The sequence below is a fragment of the Myodes glareolus genome, chromosome 27 (assembly GCF_982192425.1).
Source record: "Myodes glareolus chromosome 27, mMyoGla1.1, whole genome shotgun sequence".
In the NCBI taxonomy this organism is placed as follows: domain Eukaryota; kingdom Metazoa; phylum Chordata; class Mammalia; order Rodentia; family Cricetidae; genus Myodes; species Myodes glareolus.
The window spans coordinates 26554254-26573496 of NC_142052.1; the positions used below are offsets into that span (position 1 = coordinate 26554254).

At 46.3% G+C, this 19243-nt stretch overlaps 1 protein-coding gene across 7 annotated transcripts in view; it reads right to left on the reverse strand.

The window, feature by feature from the left end:
- The window catches only part of Mtcl1 (microtubule crosslinking factor 1), a 122994-nt gene that overhangs the window by 11043 nt on the left and 92708 nt on the right, over positions 1–19243 (reverse strand). For all 7 annotated transcript variants that reach the window (XM_087902435.1, XM_087902434.1, XM_087902436.1 and 4 more), the window contains 3 exons: positions 15429–15596; positions 12021–12275; positions 1749–2027 (listed from right to left, as the gene is read on the reverse strand). In XM_087902435.1, the coding sequence (XP_087758561.1) occupies positions 1749–2027; positions 12021–12275; positions 15429–15596 (702 nt within the window). The remainder of the gene's footprint in view (positions 1–1748; positions 2028–12020; positions 12276–15428; positions 15597–19243) is intronic.

Consider the following 19243-nt stretch of genomic DNA (forward strand, 5'->3'; position numbering starts at 1 on the left):
AGTCCTAGGCTACTGCCCTGAGCCCTTTGAAGTGGACCAGTAAAAGCTGCATCCACAGCATCATGGGAGGGTAGGAGCTTCTGAGGTCTCCCCAGGGAGGCAGGGGCCCGCCCGAGTGAGAAACACTGACTAGAAAGCTTGCTGAGTACCTGGTTCTCCTGCACCCTCACTGTACGGAGCTCAGAGAACTGGCACTCCTGAGTAAGTCCAGGTGCGTGTGTGTTGGGGTAGGAGTGGAAGATGACAGTGGGCAGAGAGGTGGGAGACCAGTGTCTTCAGGTTCAAATCTTGCTATGGAGGTTGGTACGGGTGGCATCTTTGGGGCAGGGACTCCTGCTTGTTTTTCAACATTCCTGGTTAGAATCAGAAGTAGAAAAACGGTGACTTCCCCTTCAGGGCAGCAGGGACTGTGCTAACAAACAGCGGCAGAGACAAAGGTTGGCTATTGAGAAAGACTCGCATGCTGGCATGGTTTAGAAGAAACAATCTCTTTACAGTAATGGAACCATATTCCTTGCACAGTCATACTGAAGCGTGCCTTCCTCACAGACAGCAAGCCTTTGTTTCCACCACACAGAGGAGTAAGGGTCTCCCTTGGATCTTGCTCTCTCTGGTACAAAGCTGTATCACAGAGATTACCTGCAGATCTGGGACGGGGCAGACCAACCAACAGACATCCTACCGACCTGATACACACTGATGGGGGTACGGCATTTGACTTCACTGACATGACTGACATACGTGGTTGAGCATCCCTTACTCCAAAAATCCATAACCTGAAATACTTCAAAATCTGAAAATTTTGGACTTTGTTGCACACACAAAATAAACATAGAGAATAAAATTGCCCTCAGGTCACAGGCATAAGATGAATATGGAACTTAAATGATGTCTGTGTTTGAACTGAGTCCTATCCCCAAGATACCTTTTTATGAACACGTAAATATCCCAAACTCCATAATAGTTGGAAACCTGAAACCCTATGGTCTGAGCATTTTGAACCAGGGACATTCAACTGTCACAGTGTTCCCATATTTCAGCACTATCTGAAACAAGTCCCATAAGTATGAAGTATTTGGAAGAACAGTAGCCAGTATAGTCACTGTAAACTGGTTCACATGTAATGATGCCCACAGCAGGGTGCCCACCCCATCATCGGGTTTAATTGAGACAGGGTCTCACTATTCTTATACCAATTTTTAAAATGTAGCTTTAGAAAACAAAATCATCGGAGGGAAGTAAGTGGCATCGCGCCGCATAAATTTTGATGGCTCTCTTGAATTCAGTCATTTGTCCATCCACTTGTTGGATGTTTTCTCCATTTGTCCAGAATAACATATTTATAGTGGTTCCCATTTAGTGATATCTATTAAATATTAAGATATTCTTTAATACAGAATTATTTCTCAGCCATCTGAGTTTTCTAGAATCAGAAAATGCATAATGATTTCAAAAGAAGTTGAAACTATTTGCTTTGTCTACTGAGTTTTGTTGACTACACTTGTTCTTGAGAGTTTTCATGTTACATGGGACCCTAGTCCAGCATTTCTGAACCCAGAACAAGATGGCTACGTTAAACTGACCACAGGAGTAGGGTCACGCCCACCGAACAAAACTGTTACCATTGGCAAGAGTTCACAGGTGGTCAGGGGAACTAACTTGACGGGAGGGAACCGCCAAACACTGGCTGCACCGAATGCTGGCTCCCTCCTGCTGTTGGTAACCTCAGAGGACAAACCCAGGCTGACCTTGGCAAGGCAGTTCCTGAGGGGTGGCGGATCCTCTGGTTCATCATCCATGGACAAAGCATCCAAGTACAGGTTCTCGCTGGCCGAGCACCTGTCCGACTCCTTCAGTTTGGAAAGCGGCCGGTCTTCAAATGGGATGGAATCAGTGTCTGCACAGGGCCACACAGACACAGGTCGGGGAGCACGGAGGTCTCCTTGGTGTGGAAAAGGGCGGGTGTCATCTTCCTTTCGACTGCAGAGGAAGCTACTGCTTCTCTGGGGGCTGTTCTCTTTCTGCAACTGAGTGTCAAAATGGAAACAATAAGCCTCTCTTTCCAGTGTGACAATTTTACTAAGCCCATCCCCTCTACACTATGTTGAATTATGTGTCTACCTGAAAAGACTTTTTTAGAAGCAAATGTGCTTAACAGCATGGCATCAGGTTCAAAATGTCGCACCATACCACAAATGCTTCCTCAAGAGAAACCTACTTTACCTGGACTGCAGAATCTGCCTGATGCAAATATTTGTGTTTTGAGGGTTTTGCTATTGTCTTCTTCATTTCTGTTGTAGTCACATAATTTGTTTATCAATTATTGTGCTTATGAGAAATTAGACATTTTGTTTTTTAAGTTTAATGGGAACAAGCATCATGTTTAATATTTCTTTTACAGTAACCTCCAGAACTTTAGTGATGTTCCATGGAATACTGCCACAGATGGCAAACTCCTGAGGGGAACCCCATTTTTCTACCTGACCCAAGGCAGATAACAAATTCAATATAGAACCAAGTGACTGAACTGGATTGTAGTCACATGGTGTCAAGACAACGCTAACTTTACTTGAGAGAGTTAAAACTCAGCTATAAAGTTGACTAAAGACCTGGAACACTTTTCGGCCCGACTTGGTAAACTGAAGAGGTATCGGGTAAAGATGGGTCACTTGGGGTGTCGATGAAGGGGCTGAGGATACAGTTGGTGGGGTGCACTTGCCAAGCACATGCAAGGCCCTGATCGGGTTCCCAGCAACTGAAGAAGGCAGGGCTGCATCTGCGGAGGTGTGGCTTGCTGCTTTGCAAGCAAAACTGATTTCCCAGCCCTTGCCTAGCTCAGTGGAGATGTGCAGACAGGTGTGCAGACAGGTGTGGAAACAGGTGAGCAGGCAGAAGTGCCTGGCAGGTGCAGCTCACTGAGCCAATAAGCACCTTTCTTCCAGTGGGAGATCTTGAGTGGAGTATTTTATCAAACAGCTATATAGAAATCATAGAGGATGGATGGGACGTCCCAGAGATGTGGCTCATGGGCTTCATCCCTCTTATTTACTGCCTCCCTCTTTCTAAAGACTTATAGAAAGCGCAATCCAGGCCTAAACCTACTCTCACCCTCCTTGACTGGCTGTTCTCTTGAATAAGTAAGTTATCCAACGACAAGAATGATATTCGCATTTCACTGGAAAGAGTGCCCAACTCAAGATTTCCAGTTCTCAAGTGCTGAGATGGTGGAGGAAGTTCTTTAAAAAAAAAAAAAAAAGAAAAGAAAATTCCCTCAAATCCAGACTGGTTTTTAATTTTCTTATAAATTTTTTTTTTTTGGTATTTATTAAGCTCTACATTTTTCTCTGCTCCCCTCCCTGCCTCTCCCCTCTGTACTTCAACCCTCCCCCAAGGTCCCCATGCTCCCAATTTACTCAGGAGATCTTACCGTTTTCTGCTTTCTACTTCCCATGTAGACTAGATCTATGTAAGTCTCTCTTAGTGTCCGCATTGTTGTCTAAGTTCTCTGGGATTGTGGTTTGTAGGATGGCTTTCTTTGATATATGTTTAAAAACCACCTACTAGTGAGTACATGTGATAATTGTCTTTCTGGGTCTGAGTTACTTCACTCAAAATAATGTTTTCTAGCTCCAACCATTTTCACGCAAAATTCAAGATGTCGTTATTTTTTTTCTGCTGTGTAGTACTCCATTGTGTAAATGTACCACATTTTCCTTATCCATTCTTCGGTCAAGGGGCATTTAGGTTGTTTCCAGGCTCTGGATATGACAAACAAAGCTGCTGTGAACATAGTTGAGCACATGTCCTTGTGGCATGATTGAGCATTTTTTGGATCTATACCCAAAAGTGGTATTACTGGGTCTTGAGGAAGGTTGTTTCCTAATCTTCTGAGAAATCGCCACACTGACATCCAAAGGGGTTGTACCAGCTTGCACTCCCACCAGCAATGCAGGAGTGTTCCCCTTTTCCCCACAACCTCTCCAGCATAAGTTGTCATCGGTGTTTTTGATCTTGGCCATTCTTACAGGAGTAAGATGGAATCTCAGAGTGGTTTTAATTTGCATTTCTCTGATGACTAAGGATGCTGAACATTTCCTTAAGTGTCTTTCAGCCATTTTAGATTTCTCTGTTGAGATTCTCTGTTTAGGTCTGTACTCCATTTTTTTAAATTGGATTATGTGGGTTTTTTTTTTTTAGTGTCCAATTTCTTGAGTTCTTTGTGTATTTCCCACTTTCTCTTCTATAAGGTTCAGTGTGGCTGGCTTTATGTTGAAGTCTTTGATCCATCTGGATTTAAGTTTTGTGCATGGTGATAGATATGAATCTATTTTCATTTTTCTACATGTTGATATCCAGTTATGCCAGCACCACTTGTTAAATATGCTTTCTTTTTTCCATTTGGTATTTTTGCTACTTTGTCAAAAATCAGGTGTTCAAAGATGTGTGGATTGATATTCGGGTCTTCTATTCAGTTCCATTGGTCCCCCTGTCTGTTCTTATGCCAATACCAGGCTGTTTTCAGTACTGTAGCTCTGTAGAAGAGTTTGATGTCAGGGATTGTGATGCCTCCAGAAGTTCTTTTATTGTACAGGATTGTTTTGGCTATCCTGGGTTTTTGCTTTTCCATATGAAGTTGAGTACCGTTCTTTCAAGGTCTTTGAAGAATTTTACTGGGATTCTGATGGGCATTGTGTTGAATCTGTAGATTGCTTTGGGTAAGATTGCCATTTTTACTATGTTAATTCTGCCTACCCAAGAGCATGGGAGATCTTTCCACTTTGTGGTGTCTTCTTCAATTTCTTTCTTCAAAGATTTAAAGTTCTTGTCATACAAGTCTTACACTTGTTTGGTTAGAGTTACTCTGGGATATTTTATGCTATTTGTGGCTATTGTGACGGGTGTTGATTCTCTGATTTCTTCCCCAGCCCTATTGTCATCTGTGTACAGTAGGGCTACAGATTTTTTTTTTTTAGTTAATCATGTATCCTACATTTTCCGAAAGTGTTTGAGTTGTAGCGGTTCCTTGGGAGAATTTTTGGTATAACTTATGGTTTAATGTATGATTTAAGCTTTAGAAGTATTTCTTTTACATTGAGGGTGTCCCTGTATTTGGGGCATAGATGTTCAGTATTGAAATTTCCTCTTGACAGATTTTTCCTGTGACTAATATGAAATGACTTTCTTTGTCTCTTTTGACTGATTTTAGCTTGAAGTCTATTTTGTTAGATATTAGGATAGCTACACCCTCTTGTTTCTTAGGTCCATTTGATTGGTATATTTTTTCTCAACCCTTCACTCTGAGACGATGTCTGTCTTTGAAGTTGAGATGTGTTTCTTGTATGCAGAAGGATGGATTCTGTTTTCGTATCCAATATGTTAGCCTGTGCCTTTTTATAGGTTAGTTGAGTCCATTTACATTAAGGGATATTAATGACCAGTGATTGCTATCTCCTGTTAATTTAGTTTTCATCCTTGGTGATGTTAATTTGTGTGTTTTTTTTTCTTCTTTGGAATTTGCTGTTGAGATCATCAATTGTCTGTGTTTCTGTTGGTGTAGCCATTTTCCTTGAGTTGGAGTTTTCCTTCTAGTATTTTGTGTAGGGCTGGGTTTGTGGCTAGGTATTGGTGAAATCTAGATTTGCCATGGAATATCTTGTTTTTTCCTTCTATGGTGATTGACAGTTTTGCTGGGTATAGTAGTCTGGGCTGGCATTTGTGGTCTCTTAATGTCTGCATAATGTTTAACCATGACCTTCTGGCTTTCATTGTTTCCAATGAGAAGTCAGGTGTAATACTGATAGGTCTACTTTTATATTACTTGGCCTTTTCCCTTTGCAGCTCTCAATATTCTTTCTTTACTCTGTTTAGTGTTTTGGTTATTATGTGGCAAGAGGACTTTTTTTTTTGATTCAGTCTATTTGGTGTTCTGTAAGCTTCTTGTATCTTCACAGGCATATCTTTCTTTAGGTAGGGAAAGTTTTCTTCTATGATTTTGTTAAATAAGTTTTCTGTGCCTTTGAGTTGAACTTCTTCTCCGTCTATACATATTATCCTAAGATTTGGCCTTTTTATTATGTCCCATATTTCCTGGATATTTTGTGTTAAGCTTTTGTTACATTTAATGTTTTCTTTGACTGACGAGTCTACTTCCTCTATTGTATCTTCAGCACTTGAGATTCTCTCTTCCATCTCTTGTATTCTGCTGTTCATGCTTGCTTTTGTGGTTCCTGCTCTTTTTCTCATGATTTCTGTTTATATAATTTTTTCAGCTTGTGTTTTCCTTATTGTTTCTATTTCAGTTTTCAAGTCCTGAATAGTTTCTTTTATATGCTTGAGTTCTTTTTCTTGGTTTTCTTTAAGTGATTTGTTGATATCTTCCAATTTTTTGTTTGACTTTTCCTCAATTTCTTTAATGAAATTTCTCATTTTATCTTTAAGAATTTCAAACATTCTCCTGAAGTTATTTTTAGGTCATTTTTTTCTCGTTCATCCATATTTGGTTGTTCAGGTCTTGCTGTTGTAGGGTCTTTAGGTTTTACTGGTGTTGTGTTGTTCTTTGTGGTGTAGCATGTGATCTTACCTTTTCTCCTCATCTTTTCCTCTAATAGGTGTGGTTGGGGCTGCCGGAGATTCTGTTGAATAATCTTCTGGGTCCCAGTGAATCCAAAGCTCAGATGGTTGTTCCTTGTGGTATAGTCAGTGCCGCAGTTCTAGTTATTCATTAGTTACTCCATGTTCCTGGAGATAGCTCAGTGCTCCTGTGCCTTGCTCTGCTCCCTTGCAATTTGCTGTCTCAGGCCTACTTTAGCCTAGGTTGCCAGCTTTGCCCTGTTTCTGTAAATCCTGGTCTGGATCCCTTCCTGTAGAAGTCCCTGGCTTGGAGTTGAGCCTGTTCTGGTGGAGATCGCTGACTCTGGATCTCATCACTAGCTCAATCCTGATCTGCCAGTGTCCCAGGACTGAATTGGCTCCCAGAACTGAATTTGTTTCTGGCTTCTGCTCCCATTGGAGCTATTCACTCTCTGTCCTAGGTAGCTGGTTCTGTCCCACTCCGGTTCTGGTGGAGATCACTGACTCGGAGTCAGGTCTCCGGCTCAATCCTGATCTGCCAGAGTGCCGGGACTGGGTTGGCTTCTGGGACTGGATTTGCTCCTGGCTTCTGCTCCCGGTGGAGCTTCCCCAGACTGGTTTTTAAAGAGCATCTTTACCAGTTATAACTCTGAAACCCAATTTGAGTCTACATCCATGAGCTTGCAGGAGCATGGCTTGTGAATGCTCATGAGGAAGCTGAACAGGACAAAAGGATCTGCAACTCGCTTTCTAAGTAAATGTCTCTGAGCATCATTGCTAGTCCATGAGAAGATGGGGGTCCTTGCCAGCAGCAAAATCTTAGATGCCAGTCTGAGGCAGGCTCTATGTTAAATCAGGGAACGAACAGATTACTCCAGATTCGAGTTCAGTCCCCTCTACTCTCTCCTCCCCCTTCCTAATGACACATTTCTTCGCAGTTCCCTTAATGATGCTAAATGCTTTATTTTAAAAAAAAATCTATAAAAAGGAAAGCTTTTTATTATATTTCTCTAACGCATGTCAGTGCAGTTGAGTTTAACACATGATCATCTCCCAGGGTATTTTGGGCAAAGAATTAAAATGCAAGAATCACACTGGAAGCTGTAAATGGGCACTGAGGGTGTGTGTGAAGGGGGAGAAGGAACGACAAAAGAGAGCTACGAACAAACACAACCAACTCAGTAGAGTGGGGTTTCAAAAATAAACCCAGGCAGCCAGCAGCAGTTTGCACTGGGGCTGCTAAGTGTCAGGTTTCCTAAAAAACCCAGCTGAGGCAGCTAGAGCTGGCAGTGCCTGTGGCCGAGATGCCTGTGTGCTGCTGCGACAGTCTAATGGGTCCTTACCGGGTAGGGTTTCCCGGGGCCACACACCTACTGTACTTGCGATCTTGCAGCAGAATGCATTAAATGCAAATGGAAAATTGAACAGGCTTGTATTTCAAATAATTGAGCACCACAGAATCTCAAGAGCGTCACCTTACAGAGGGTGAAAAGAAAAAGGTCGCCCTGTGAAGAGGATTTAGAGGATTCCTGGCTGTTCAGGTTCTGAAGGCTGCTGACTTGAGAAAATTAACTGGGAGGAGAGCAGGTAACACAATCGTTCCTCTTTTAGCTCCCTTAAGTACAAATATAGAGACATTCTGTGACAGTGACCCGGGCACTGGCCAATCCTATGGAGAAATCCATTGTGACCCCATAAAAGGTAACTGACCCCCCCCCATCACACATGGGTTGAGATGAGAGTTCTACTACGAGAGATGAGACACGCCAAGTGACCTTAGCCACATTACCACGGTCATTCGTCACACAGACCGCCTCGTGTGGTGTAGAAATTATGCGGGAGTTTATTGTCACTGGGGAAGTATGAAGCACATGTTCTGGGAGTGGAAAATGGATTTACTGTTGCTTCCTTCACTGTCTGTATCAAGTTCTCACAGACAGTGCTATACAGCTTCTCTGGGGGTCAGATATCAGGTGGACACCGCGAAGAACACTCAGTTATATTTCTTGCTCATCTATGGAATTTGCAGCTAGGCATTAGAGCAGCAAGCAACTGGTGAAAGCTGTGTGCGCTTCCCCTCGTACCGACCTCTCCATGCGCATCTGAGCCAGCCTGCTCTTTCAGAAAATGCTGACAGCTACTGTGCTGTGTTCAGAAGCCCTTTCCAACGCTGACTGCTCCAGTGGAAAGGCTAGACCGAGTCCTCAAAGCCACGTCTGCACGCACTCAGCATCCTGTGGACCCGTCTGATGAGCAGGGAATCCTACAGAGATCTACAGCACAGGTGTGAGGACCAGGCGCACACCTGAGACACCAGGCTGCGGCCACGCTGAAGTCACAGCAGTAAAGCTCAGCTCCTGGTCCTTGTTTTTATTGCCCCAAACGGTATCAAAGTGAGGTGGCAGTTCAGCCCTGGGTCACTGTTGCCTCAGAAACTGAGGGTTATCACATGTCTGACCAAGTTTTTCTTTGCTAGAAATTCCTCATTCCCCAAAGAAAAACAAAGACCTCAGATACCTGTTTTAATTGACAGCAAGTGCGACTTTCAAAACTGAAGAAGTCAGGGACAGGATGGATGAGCGGCAATGACCAGGCAAAGGGGACCCCAAAGGCCCATGACAGGGGACACCACGGCCTCACAGGGTGTGGCAGGGACACTCCAGGTAAGCAATAGAAGCAGTGACCAAGAGTGAAGGTTCCCTGGTACCAGGCTGCCATGGCTTGTTGTAGTATGACTTCTACCAGGTCTTAATAATAAAAACCCAATCAGATATAAGGGGTGAAAGCTGAAAGATCAGAGAAGCAGAGCAGCCAGCCGCTAGTTCCTAATTCTGCGAAATTCTGAGACCGAATGGGGTATCCTGCCTTTGCAAGTCCTCAGACCGAGTGCTCTGTGGCCCCGTCACTTCCTGTCTTATACTCCTCTCTTCTCCAGCCACATCACTCCTGTCTCCACCTCCCTAGTGCTGGGATCAAAGGTGTGAGCCTCCACTGCCTGGCTCTGATTCTCTTTTAGGCTGGGTTGATGTAGTGTGGCCCAGGGTAGCCTTAAACTCAGAGAGAACCCTCTGCCTCTGCCTTTGAGGTGCTGGGATTAAAGTTGTATGCTACCTCTATGGTTAACTAGTGGCCAGCTCCGCTCTTCAGGCAAGCTTTATTTGTTAAAGCACAGACAACATATCACCACAGCTTAACTATTAGTTCCTAGGAGATAAAACACAGCCTCTTGGAGGGAGAAGAAAGCTTCGTGCAACTTACAGAACCCAAGAAGCCCAGAAAATAGAAGAGGATTCACCAAGAGTCCTCTACACGGTTACATAAGCAGTAACAGTTGTGGAGGAAGAGCTGCCAGTGGGCTGAGCTGCCTGCAGTTTGTGCACCGGAGATGCAGCTCCCGTGAATCATTGCGCTACGGTGGGCTCTTCAGTGAGGTTTCCACCTGGGAGCCACCCAGGCTCCAGAAAAAAACTTTCCTCCGTGGTGGTTCACTAAACTAGATTTGGGTGGAATCATCCTTTGGTCTGAATCGGAACTCCATCTGGGGCAGAGGCATCTGTTCACGTCTCCTCAGAAAAAGTCAAGTTGGGTGTGACAAATTGGCGATCATTTTATAAGAATACATGCCGTTAGCTCTGAAGTTCTGCCGCGCGGCAGACCCCTCAACAGAGTACAGATGCTAGGCACAGTCTGGCAGATGCTTCACAGGGCTGGATTTCCAAACCACACAGGAAGTGATGGCTTTCATCTTGGAAGTATTTGGAGAATTTTGAAATGGAGCCATATCAAATATTAGCAAGGTGACTCAACTCAGAAAAGTCTCCGCTCCTTCTGTGCGCTTTCTTCCTCTCTACTGTTCCTAAGTCCGAGGCTCTGGGTCACTTTTAAATCACGTGGTTCATTCTGAGTCCCTCCCTAAGCAAATCTGGACTTCACTTTTAGCACAAGAACTGTGCCCATACACATGGCTGGAAGAGCCTCATTCTCAATAGACTCTCACACTAACGCCGGCCAGGTGAGTATTAATAGTGGAGCCACGCTGTACTTTATTTAGCATTTCTAGCTGACAGTTCTTAAGGCTCTGGGCATTTGTAAGAGTGACAGGTTGGAAGAGGCAAGGTATCTGTAGGGGTAGGAATCTAGCCAGGAAGGAATTCAACACCCCACTTCTCAGCGTGATGTGAAAAGCTTTCTGAATCCCCACACCACTCTGAGCCTGCTGCAGTTACACAAACCGCACCAAGGGCACGCAATGCAGGGAGGGATTATCCAGGCAGCAGGAAAACAGCTTCCTCTGCTCCCCCCGCATCCATCAGCGTTTGTTTATCGGGAGATGATGAACTACCAGACACCTCCCTGGATTCTGTTTCCATCTAATCACAGCGCAGCAATACCCACAGCAGGCGCAGTCCCCAGCCAGCAAACAATGACTTCTAACTCAATTTGGGAATTACTTCACTAATGGTGATGATTCCACTCAGGCTGCAACCATTGCCTTGACCAGGGCTTCCGGGGCATCCTAAGTATTAGCTTACTCCGGAGCGGAACTTACTGAAGATAACCTGAAATAACCTCCCCTTTCAAGTTAACTCCAAAAAAGAAAAAAGAAAAAGTCCTCCCCAGTCCCTGTACGCGCGTACAAAGGCAGATCGCCTACAAACTCTGCAATACAAAGGTGTGTGTCGTGTAAGAGTGTGATGATTCATCTCGACTGTCAACTTCACTGGGTTGAGAAATGTCTAGATTAGTAATGTGGACCAGGGTATGTTTACAGTGGCCACTACATCCTGATCTAATAAATCAATAAATTCCTAGACAAATTCAAAGGTGACGGCATTACTGGAAGATGGTAGCAGACTGGCCATGGGGGTACAGTTGGATGAAGCTGGTCCCTGGGGCTGTGCCCCTGGAGATACAGCGTGCCCAGTCCTCCTGTACTGCTCTCTGTGCTGCCCGTCCACCACGAGACGAAGGAGCTCCTCTACCATGTGCTCCAGTCACCAAACACCACTGACCGACGCAATGCTAACCACGCCTTTTAAGTTGTTCTCACGGGTATTCTGGCGCACCAAAGTAACTAACACGTGGCGCACGGGAGACGTGGCCACAGGAAACCTAGCATGCCTCACTCTTCCCCTGGATGCCCTCAACAGAAGGCAGGTGACAGCAGCAAGCTTCTTTCTCTAGGTGTCCCTGCCATGAGCTGTCTGCGTGCTGCCCGCTCTGGTGCAGCCGCCGCCCACTCTGGGGCTGCGCACACCTACCTGCTCCACCCGCCATAAGAGCTGCTCTCTCTGTCGCCCCCACTCCTGCCCGCTCTGGTGCAGCGCCCCCGACTCTGGCGGCCGCACGCCTACCTGCTCCGCCCGCCACAGGAGCTCCTCTCTCTGTCGCCCCCACTCCTGCCGGCTCTGGTGCAGCCGCCCCCCACTCTGGGGCTGCGGCGCGCCTACCTGCTCCACCCGCCACAGGAGTTCCTCTCTCTGTCGCCCCCACTCCTGCCGCTCGCTGTCCAGACGCTCCAGCAGCTCCACCTTCTCTCGGTTCCAGTTCTTCTCCCGGTGATGGATCTGCCAGCGCAGGTCCATGACCAGGCCGTGGCTGTCGGCCAGCAGCTTCTGGTGGACCTCTCTCTCCTTCTTCAAGGCCCCTTTGCCCTCCGCAGAGGAGTCGAGCTCTCCCAAGCTTTTCTCAGCCTTCTCTTCCAGCTGCCAAAGAAGACAAGACTCAGGGCCACTTCTGTGAAATCCAGCATTGGGGGCAGAAAGAAAGCTCAGAATACCTGCACAGGATCCCAGGATGCATACTACTTAAGCCAAGCGGGTCTGATTTCATGGGAAAACAAAGCAAATTTCATTTTTAAGGCCAGAATTTAGAATGTCAGATATAAAATCTCCTAGATTGTTGAACACAGCTTGGACAGACTCCTTGGGTCTACCTCCCTCCCAGTCTCAGTCACTCTGTGGTGTGGGAGAATTATCTGTATTCTGTCAATCATGTATTTTAATAAAACGCTGATTGGCCAGGCAGGAAGTATAGGTGGGTCAACCAGACAGGAAGTAGAGGCGGGGCAATGAGAACAGGAGTATTCCAGGAAGGAGGAAGAAATTCCTGCATTTCCTGCCCAGATCACCAAAGAAGCAACATGTGAGCTGATGGCTGAAAAAGATACCAAGCCATATAGCTAACATAGATGAGAATAATGGGTTAATATAAGCTATAAGAGTTAACAAGAAGCCTGAGCTAATGGGCCAATCAGTTTATAATCTTATGGAGTCCTGTGTGTGATTTTCTTTGGGGCTTGCTGACTTGTTGGGGTACCAGGAGGGACAGAAACCCCAACAAGCCGGCCCCTCATGTTACAACTCTGTCTTCTGCCTCTACAGCTGACTTGTTGGGGTACCGGGCGGGACAGAAACCCCAACAAGCCGGCCCTCATGTTACAGCTCTGTCTTCTGCCTCTACAGTTATTTGTAGGTGTTACCATGCTCACCTGGTCCAGTATCTTTGGCCCCGATGTGGGACAACAATGGAACCCAGTATTCTTTAATAAACGTTTCTCGAAGACCCAGGGGTGAAATGTAGAAACCAGAGAACTACCAAAGAGGAAACCGGTAGAAACCAGAGAGGAACAGTATTATGCAAAGGCAAGGGCAAGGGCATTAGGGTGTGCATGCAGGACTTCCTTCCTCTGGCGCCCATGAAGCATCCTGCTTTTCCTAAGTGTTCTTGGTTCTGGGAACCATCGGTCACTGCACATGGCACTCAAGGATCACACAAGACTTCTCCGCGGAAACTAGGAGAGGCAGGTAACTACGGGCATCTCTAAGCTGCTGAGGCAGAAACGCAAATGGGATAAATGTGCTATGTCTTGCTTTGTTTTCAGCTATACCGAGATGCTGCCATGGGCCTCACACATGCAAGGCAAGTGATTTTAGTTTGAAATTGGTTCCTGTTTGTTACCAAGCATGACCTCAGACTTGGGATTCCCCCTGCCTCAGTTTTTCTACAGGTATGCTAAGCAAATGCTGTCCCATGAGTTGCTGGATCCTCAGTATTTAGAGCAAGGTCTTAGTTTGGGAGAAAAAAAAAAAAACCAGAGATTTAGGCTCCACTGAAAATATCTGGGTTGTTGATTTGTATTTAAGCAGGCCAAGCTGACCCTGGGATGAGTATGTTGAAGAAATGTCCTGAGCAGGCGAGGCGGAAGAAGAACCGGTTGTGGTACTACCTAGCTTCTGAACTTGAGGTCCTAGCTAGTTTCCTGGCAGGAAGGCTCTGTTCTCCCCTGAGGCTTTAATTGTAATCAACACACTGGTGGATTTCAGGCTCCTCTGAGACAAACATACAATGCTTGAAAGTGGCTGGCATGGACATGTATGTCTTCCTTCTTACCCACATGGATCCCCTGCATACTTCTGAAGGGACTTAATGGCTCCTCGTGGAAGAGCATCCTGACACGCTTCTCCCCTGTGGCTCCTGGCAGTCTGGACACCAGGATGAACAGAGCATCTGGTAAGAAGCCCTCGCCTGAGCAGCCGGGAACCATAACAGGGCCACGGTTCTATCATTTCATAGGTTTGGCCTGACTCTGTTCCTGCCTCTTCAAGGACTATGAATCTTAAACCTGAAGTCAGAAGACAGAGCAGGTGAGCTTGTGAAATCTGGCGGCAGACGACAGCAGGGTGCCCAGGGTCGATGGCAGTACAGGTGAACCTGGAGGTCCCTAAGGTCATGACACCGAACAGGCGAACTTGAGGGGTGCCCAGGGTCAGTGGTAATGCAGGCAAACTAGGGAGATATCCTGGGTCAGGTGGTGGTGCAAGTGATCTTGAGGGGTACCTGGAGGTCATGTGGCAGTGAACTTGGGGAGTCCTAGGAGACCTATTTTCTTCGGAGTGACGGGCTCTTCTCATCTTTTATCATGACTGAGGCTGTTTACAAGGCATCTCCTTCCTAGGGGACGTTTTCCTTTCATGACTGAGCCAATCCGTATAAAATTTTAATTACTTTATAGTTTGCCTCGCAACAAAGGCTGGAAGATACACGCCACACACAGGCCTTGTTCCTGCCTTCTGACCTGACAGCACCCTGGAGCAGCAGACACTGTATGGGAGACACCCTGAGAAACAGCTCAGCAAAGGCTGCTGCTCCCTATGGGCGGAGCCACACTCCCAAGGCTGACTGTAAATCCTCGCTGGAGGTGGGTCGCCTGGGCTCTCCCCATGCTAGCCCTGACTCAGATTTGAAGCACGCTGCCCCTTCTGGGCCTCACTTTCTTTGATATAAGAGGGACATTTGATTTGACAAGGTTTCCAAGCCATAAGTGGAAGCTCTTTTCAGTATTTCAAAAATTCTAAAGGGCAGCCACCTGTTGTCTTTTTCCAGCGGGAACAGAACCGCAGTCTGAAGTCAGTGCGAAGGCGCACACCTTTTATCTCAGCATTCGGGAAGCAGAGAAGCAGGTGAGGCTAGCCTGGTCTACATAGCAAGTTCCAGTCCAGCCTGGTCTACACAGCAAGTTCCTATCCAGCCAGGGCTACACAGTGAGACCCTGTCTCAAAAAGAAAAGAAAAGAAAAACCTCTACTCTGGTTTCCTGTGGTCCAAAATAGACAGCTTCATGCTGCCAGTCCTTCGATAAATCTCGACATTCTTGTTTAGCACGGAGGGAGCAGACAGCAAAAGGAAATGCTACTGGTGAAGGTGCATTCATCCTCGGGAGGGGGACGGCTGTGAACAATGGGACTTGGGAGGTGAGGTCCTTCACGGACAGCCTCAAGACACGCTCCTCTCTCTCTGCCCCACCCGATCCACCAGCATTGCTGGATAGGGGAGGGAGGCGGCCCAAGGGGCGGGTACCTGCTCCAGGCGGCACTTAAGCACAGCCCACTCCACATCCCAGGCAGCCTTGTCGCTGGCATACTGCTGCTGCAGACGGAGCCGCGCATGCTCATCTTCCCGCAGCTCCGAGCGGAAGTCCTCCAGCAGGGCCTTGAGGGCCCTGAACAGCTGCTGATTTTCCGCCACCTGTGGGAACAAAGTCAAGGGTACCTCACTTAAGAGTGTCTCAGTCGGGGCTGCAGCGCCTCCCAGGTTCCCTGCAGAAGGCACCTGTGGGTGGGGTCTACAATCACCGAGCAATGGGCAAGATGGTCCCCACCCTGGCTAGAGGCCTCCAGGGGCCAAGGCCCTGAGCAGGTGTGTTCAGAGGCTGAACCATGGATTGGTGTTGTGGGCACCTAACGTACAGGTGCCCTCAAGCCTGAGGGTTAGTTTAGAATCAACAGCAGCTGGAGCCGTGGCTCGGCGGCTAGGAGCGCCTAACACTCTGCTCTATCTAGTGCCCGAGGACACGGGTTCGAATCCCGCCTGGTGTCCATAGCGATAATCAATCGATCGTTATCAATAATCGGGGGGGGGGGGGGAGAAATTGCCAAAGGCCACTGGGAGCCCTTGAAGCCTGTCTGCCGGACTTCAGATGCCCTGCCCTCTGAATTGGGCTGGCTGCTGTGGTACACCATCGCTCCAGTGCAAGCTACTGAACTAGAAGCAATCAATGAGGGCCTAGGAACTCTTTGAGACACAGGGCGGTCACTCTTTGACTTCTGGTTTCTCAGAGACCAGGACAATGACAAGCAAGACAGGGTGGGAGGGAGCCTCTGAGAGTTCCTAATTAAAGCTGGAGGGGAAATAATGCTCAACTTACTCACAAGCGTTTGTGGATTCCAAGACGCAACTCTGCCCTTATTACTGTCTGTGCTCCACATAAAAGCGGTCAGCCTCCAGACCCTGCCCAGTCTTTGAAGGCACACTTCAAAACTCTGATTTACGTTCTAGTGTGTGTTGGCATGGGCGTTGTCACACATAGCACCTGTAGCCCAGCGTGGGGAGAGTAAGAGTGAAGGATTGCAAGTTTCAGGCCAGCCTGGGCTACACAGTGAGACTCTTGTCTCCTAGGAACCGAAGGGGGGGGGGGGGAGCTTGTCTGAATTAAATACTCTAAGTCAATTATGGCTCTTTGATAAAACAGGCGGCCATGATGGGTCCTTTCCAGCTAAACAAAAAGCACGGAGGTCACGAGTTCTTGATTGGCTGTTCCTGGATTGGTTTACTCGGGAAGCACAGGGAACAGAAAACTAAATCCTGCCTCGCGTCCTTGCGTATTTAAGCTCCAACCCGGGACATCAGAGCCATCGGCTCACACCGAATTCCCGCACTGTCCCACTTAGCAAGTGCACAGGCCTCAGCTCAGGATCTACAGGCAAGCCCGCTTGTAAGTCATGTGCCTTTAACTGTCTGTCAAAGGACAGTACCGCCGGAACGCACCGGAAACAACTCCGCTGTGTGATTCTCAGGTGCAAACGTCGTAGATGACAAGGTCGTGTCTCTTCAGAATTCACTAACCAGAAAAGACTCGTGTATGGGTGTACGCTACTTCGTGTGTATGTTTAGAGTGAACAAGGGGATTCAATCACAGACAGCATACTGAACTAACCGGAAGTACATAACTGTGCCCATAACTTATGGAGAAGTTTCTGTAGATGATTTTGACAGAGTGGTATAAGGGCTATCTTCTTTCTCTCTTTAATTTTCTGAGATTGAACACTAGTATTTACCTGTGACAAAAGGCTTAAGAGCACGTTTGAAAACTTTGGCAGATAGGAAACTTACAGTTCTACAGTCACTCCAGCTATGTGACTATGCTTCCCCCGTCCTCATGGAGATGGAGGCTCACGAACAGGAAAAACTCCAAAGGTACCAACAGGACATAAGTGTAAACACGAGGGCAGCTGGGTAAGAAGAGCCGCTGCAGTGGTCCTTTCAGAGATGCACATCTTTGGAAGGATGCGGGACGGCTCAGGGTAGAGAGGACTGTTTCCTCTTCCAGTGGTCCAGGCAGGGTTTGATCCCCAGCAACCACAGGGTGCCTCACAACCACCTGTAACTTCAGTTCTAGGGATCCAGCACCCTCTTCTGGTTTCTCTGAGTACTACACGCACATGGTGTAGATATACTTACAGGCAAATTACTCATCGACATAAAAAAAATCCCTCATTTTTACATAGGATTTTCTAAAGACTATATTTCCTGGGAGATTTATTTTTGCCTTTAAATCTTTAAATAAAATCACAACCTTTGGGCTGGAAAGATGGCTCAGTGGTTAAGAGCACTAGCTATCCTTCCAAAGGACCTGGTTCAATTCCCAGCACCCACATGGCAGCTCGCAACTGTCTCTATTTCCAGTTCCAGGGAATCAGACACCTTCATACAAAATGCACATAAAGGTAAAAAATATTTTTAAAATCACTACCTTTTGAATCAAATAAAATATAAGCGGAAAATAACCATAATAATTTTGATCTAGTCTTTGGGGCAGTCAGTCATTCCATTCACATGGGAAAACTGCAGTGAACTATGTAATACATGGAGTCAACACTTGTCCATGAACCCCACATCATATAACAGCTTGGTCTGTGATGGCTCAGCCCCTGTACCACATGACTACTAATGACATTAGAAAAATGTGATGGTTCAGCCCCTGTGTCACGTGACCACTAAGGATCTTAAAAATCGAAGCTTGGCAGCCTCTTTGCAGATTGAAAATTTGCTTTCTCTGGAATCAAAGTGGGCACTTTTTGGAATTAGCAGATATTGGATCGGATAAAAATTAAGTCTAAATATTTCTATGCACATTTGGGTTCGAGTCACCAACATAATACCCTATGATCCCAGGGCAGTGTTTGTTACCAGAGAATGAGCTCCAAAATGACTCCAGGGGGAAGGTGGCCACAAGAACAAGCAAACCTTGTTATCGCAATCACTCAAGAGCCCTGTGTGGGTGGCAGGAAGTCAGGACAGCTTCTGCCATGAACACACAACACTTATGCCATGGGTGGGCACGGGTCTTCTAAACGTCTTTTATGCAGGCACATAAATCTAGTAGTGACAGTCACGGCTACTTAGCATTTCTTTCTTTAGACATCTTATTTATCTTATGTATTTTACATGCATGTATGTTTATTTTACATATATATGTTTACATATATGTTGAAGCACCACATGCATAGTTAATAGATGGTTGTGAGCCACCGTGTGGATACTGGGAATTGGACCTGAATTCTCTGGAGGAGCAGGGTAGCTCTTAACTGCTAAGCAATCTCTCTAGTCCCTACTTACCATTTCTCGTGGGCTAGGATGTGTGCTAACTTATTCATCTACATGACTTTTATATCCTATCATTCTTGATGCATTTTATACAGGAAGAACTGAAGCTCAGGACAAACAGGTATGCCAAGGTCCCACTCTCTAGGCTATAACTTAGGTTTGTCTCCACCATGGACAGACAACCCACGCCAGAAACATTTAAAATGTCTCATGACAGTGTGCCCAGTTATTTTCTTCTCATTTTGTTGGGGGAGCCATCCTATCTCTAAGAAACTGTTGTCTTCTTCACTAAGAGAAATAATAACATTTGAGCTACCAAAAAAGTCACCATTGTTATGTCTTTTCTGATGCCTTTTGCTGTGACAGATTTTGGAGTAAAAAGGTGATCCAAAGCAAGGTAAAGGGACGATGGATCAATCCTAGGAGGGTCTGTGAGTTCAAGGCCACCCAGGGCTATATAGGGATGACTCTGATCCATAAAGATTTCTTGATCTAAAGTCATTTGGACA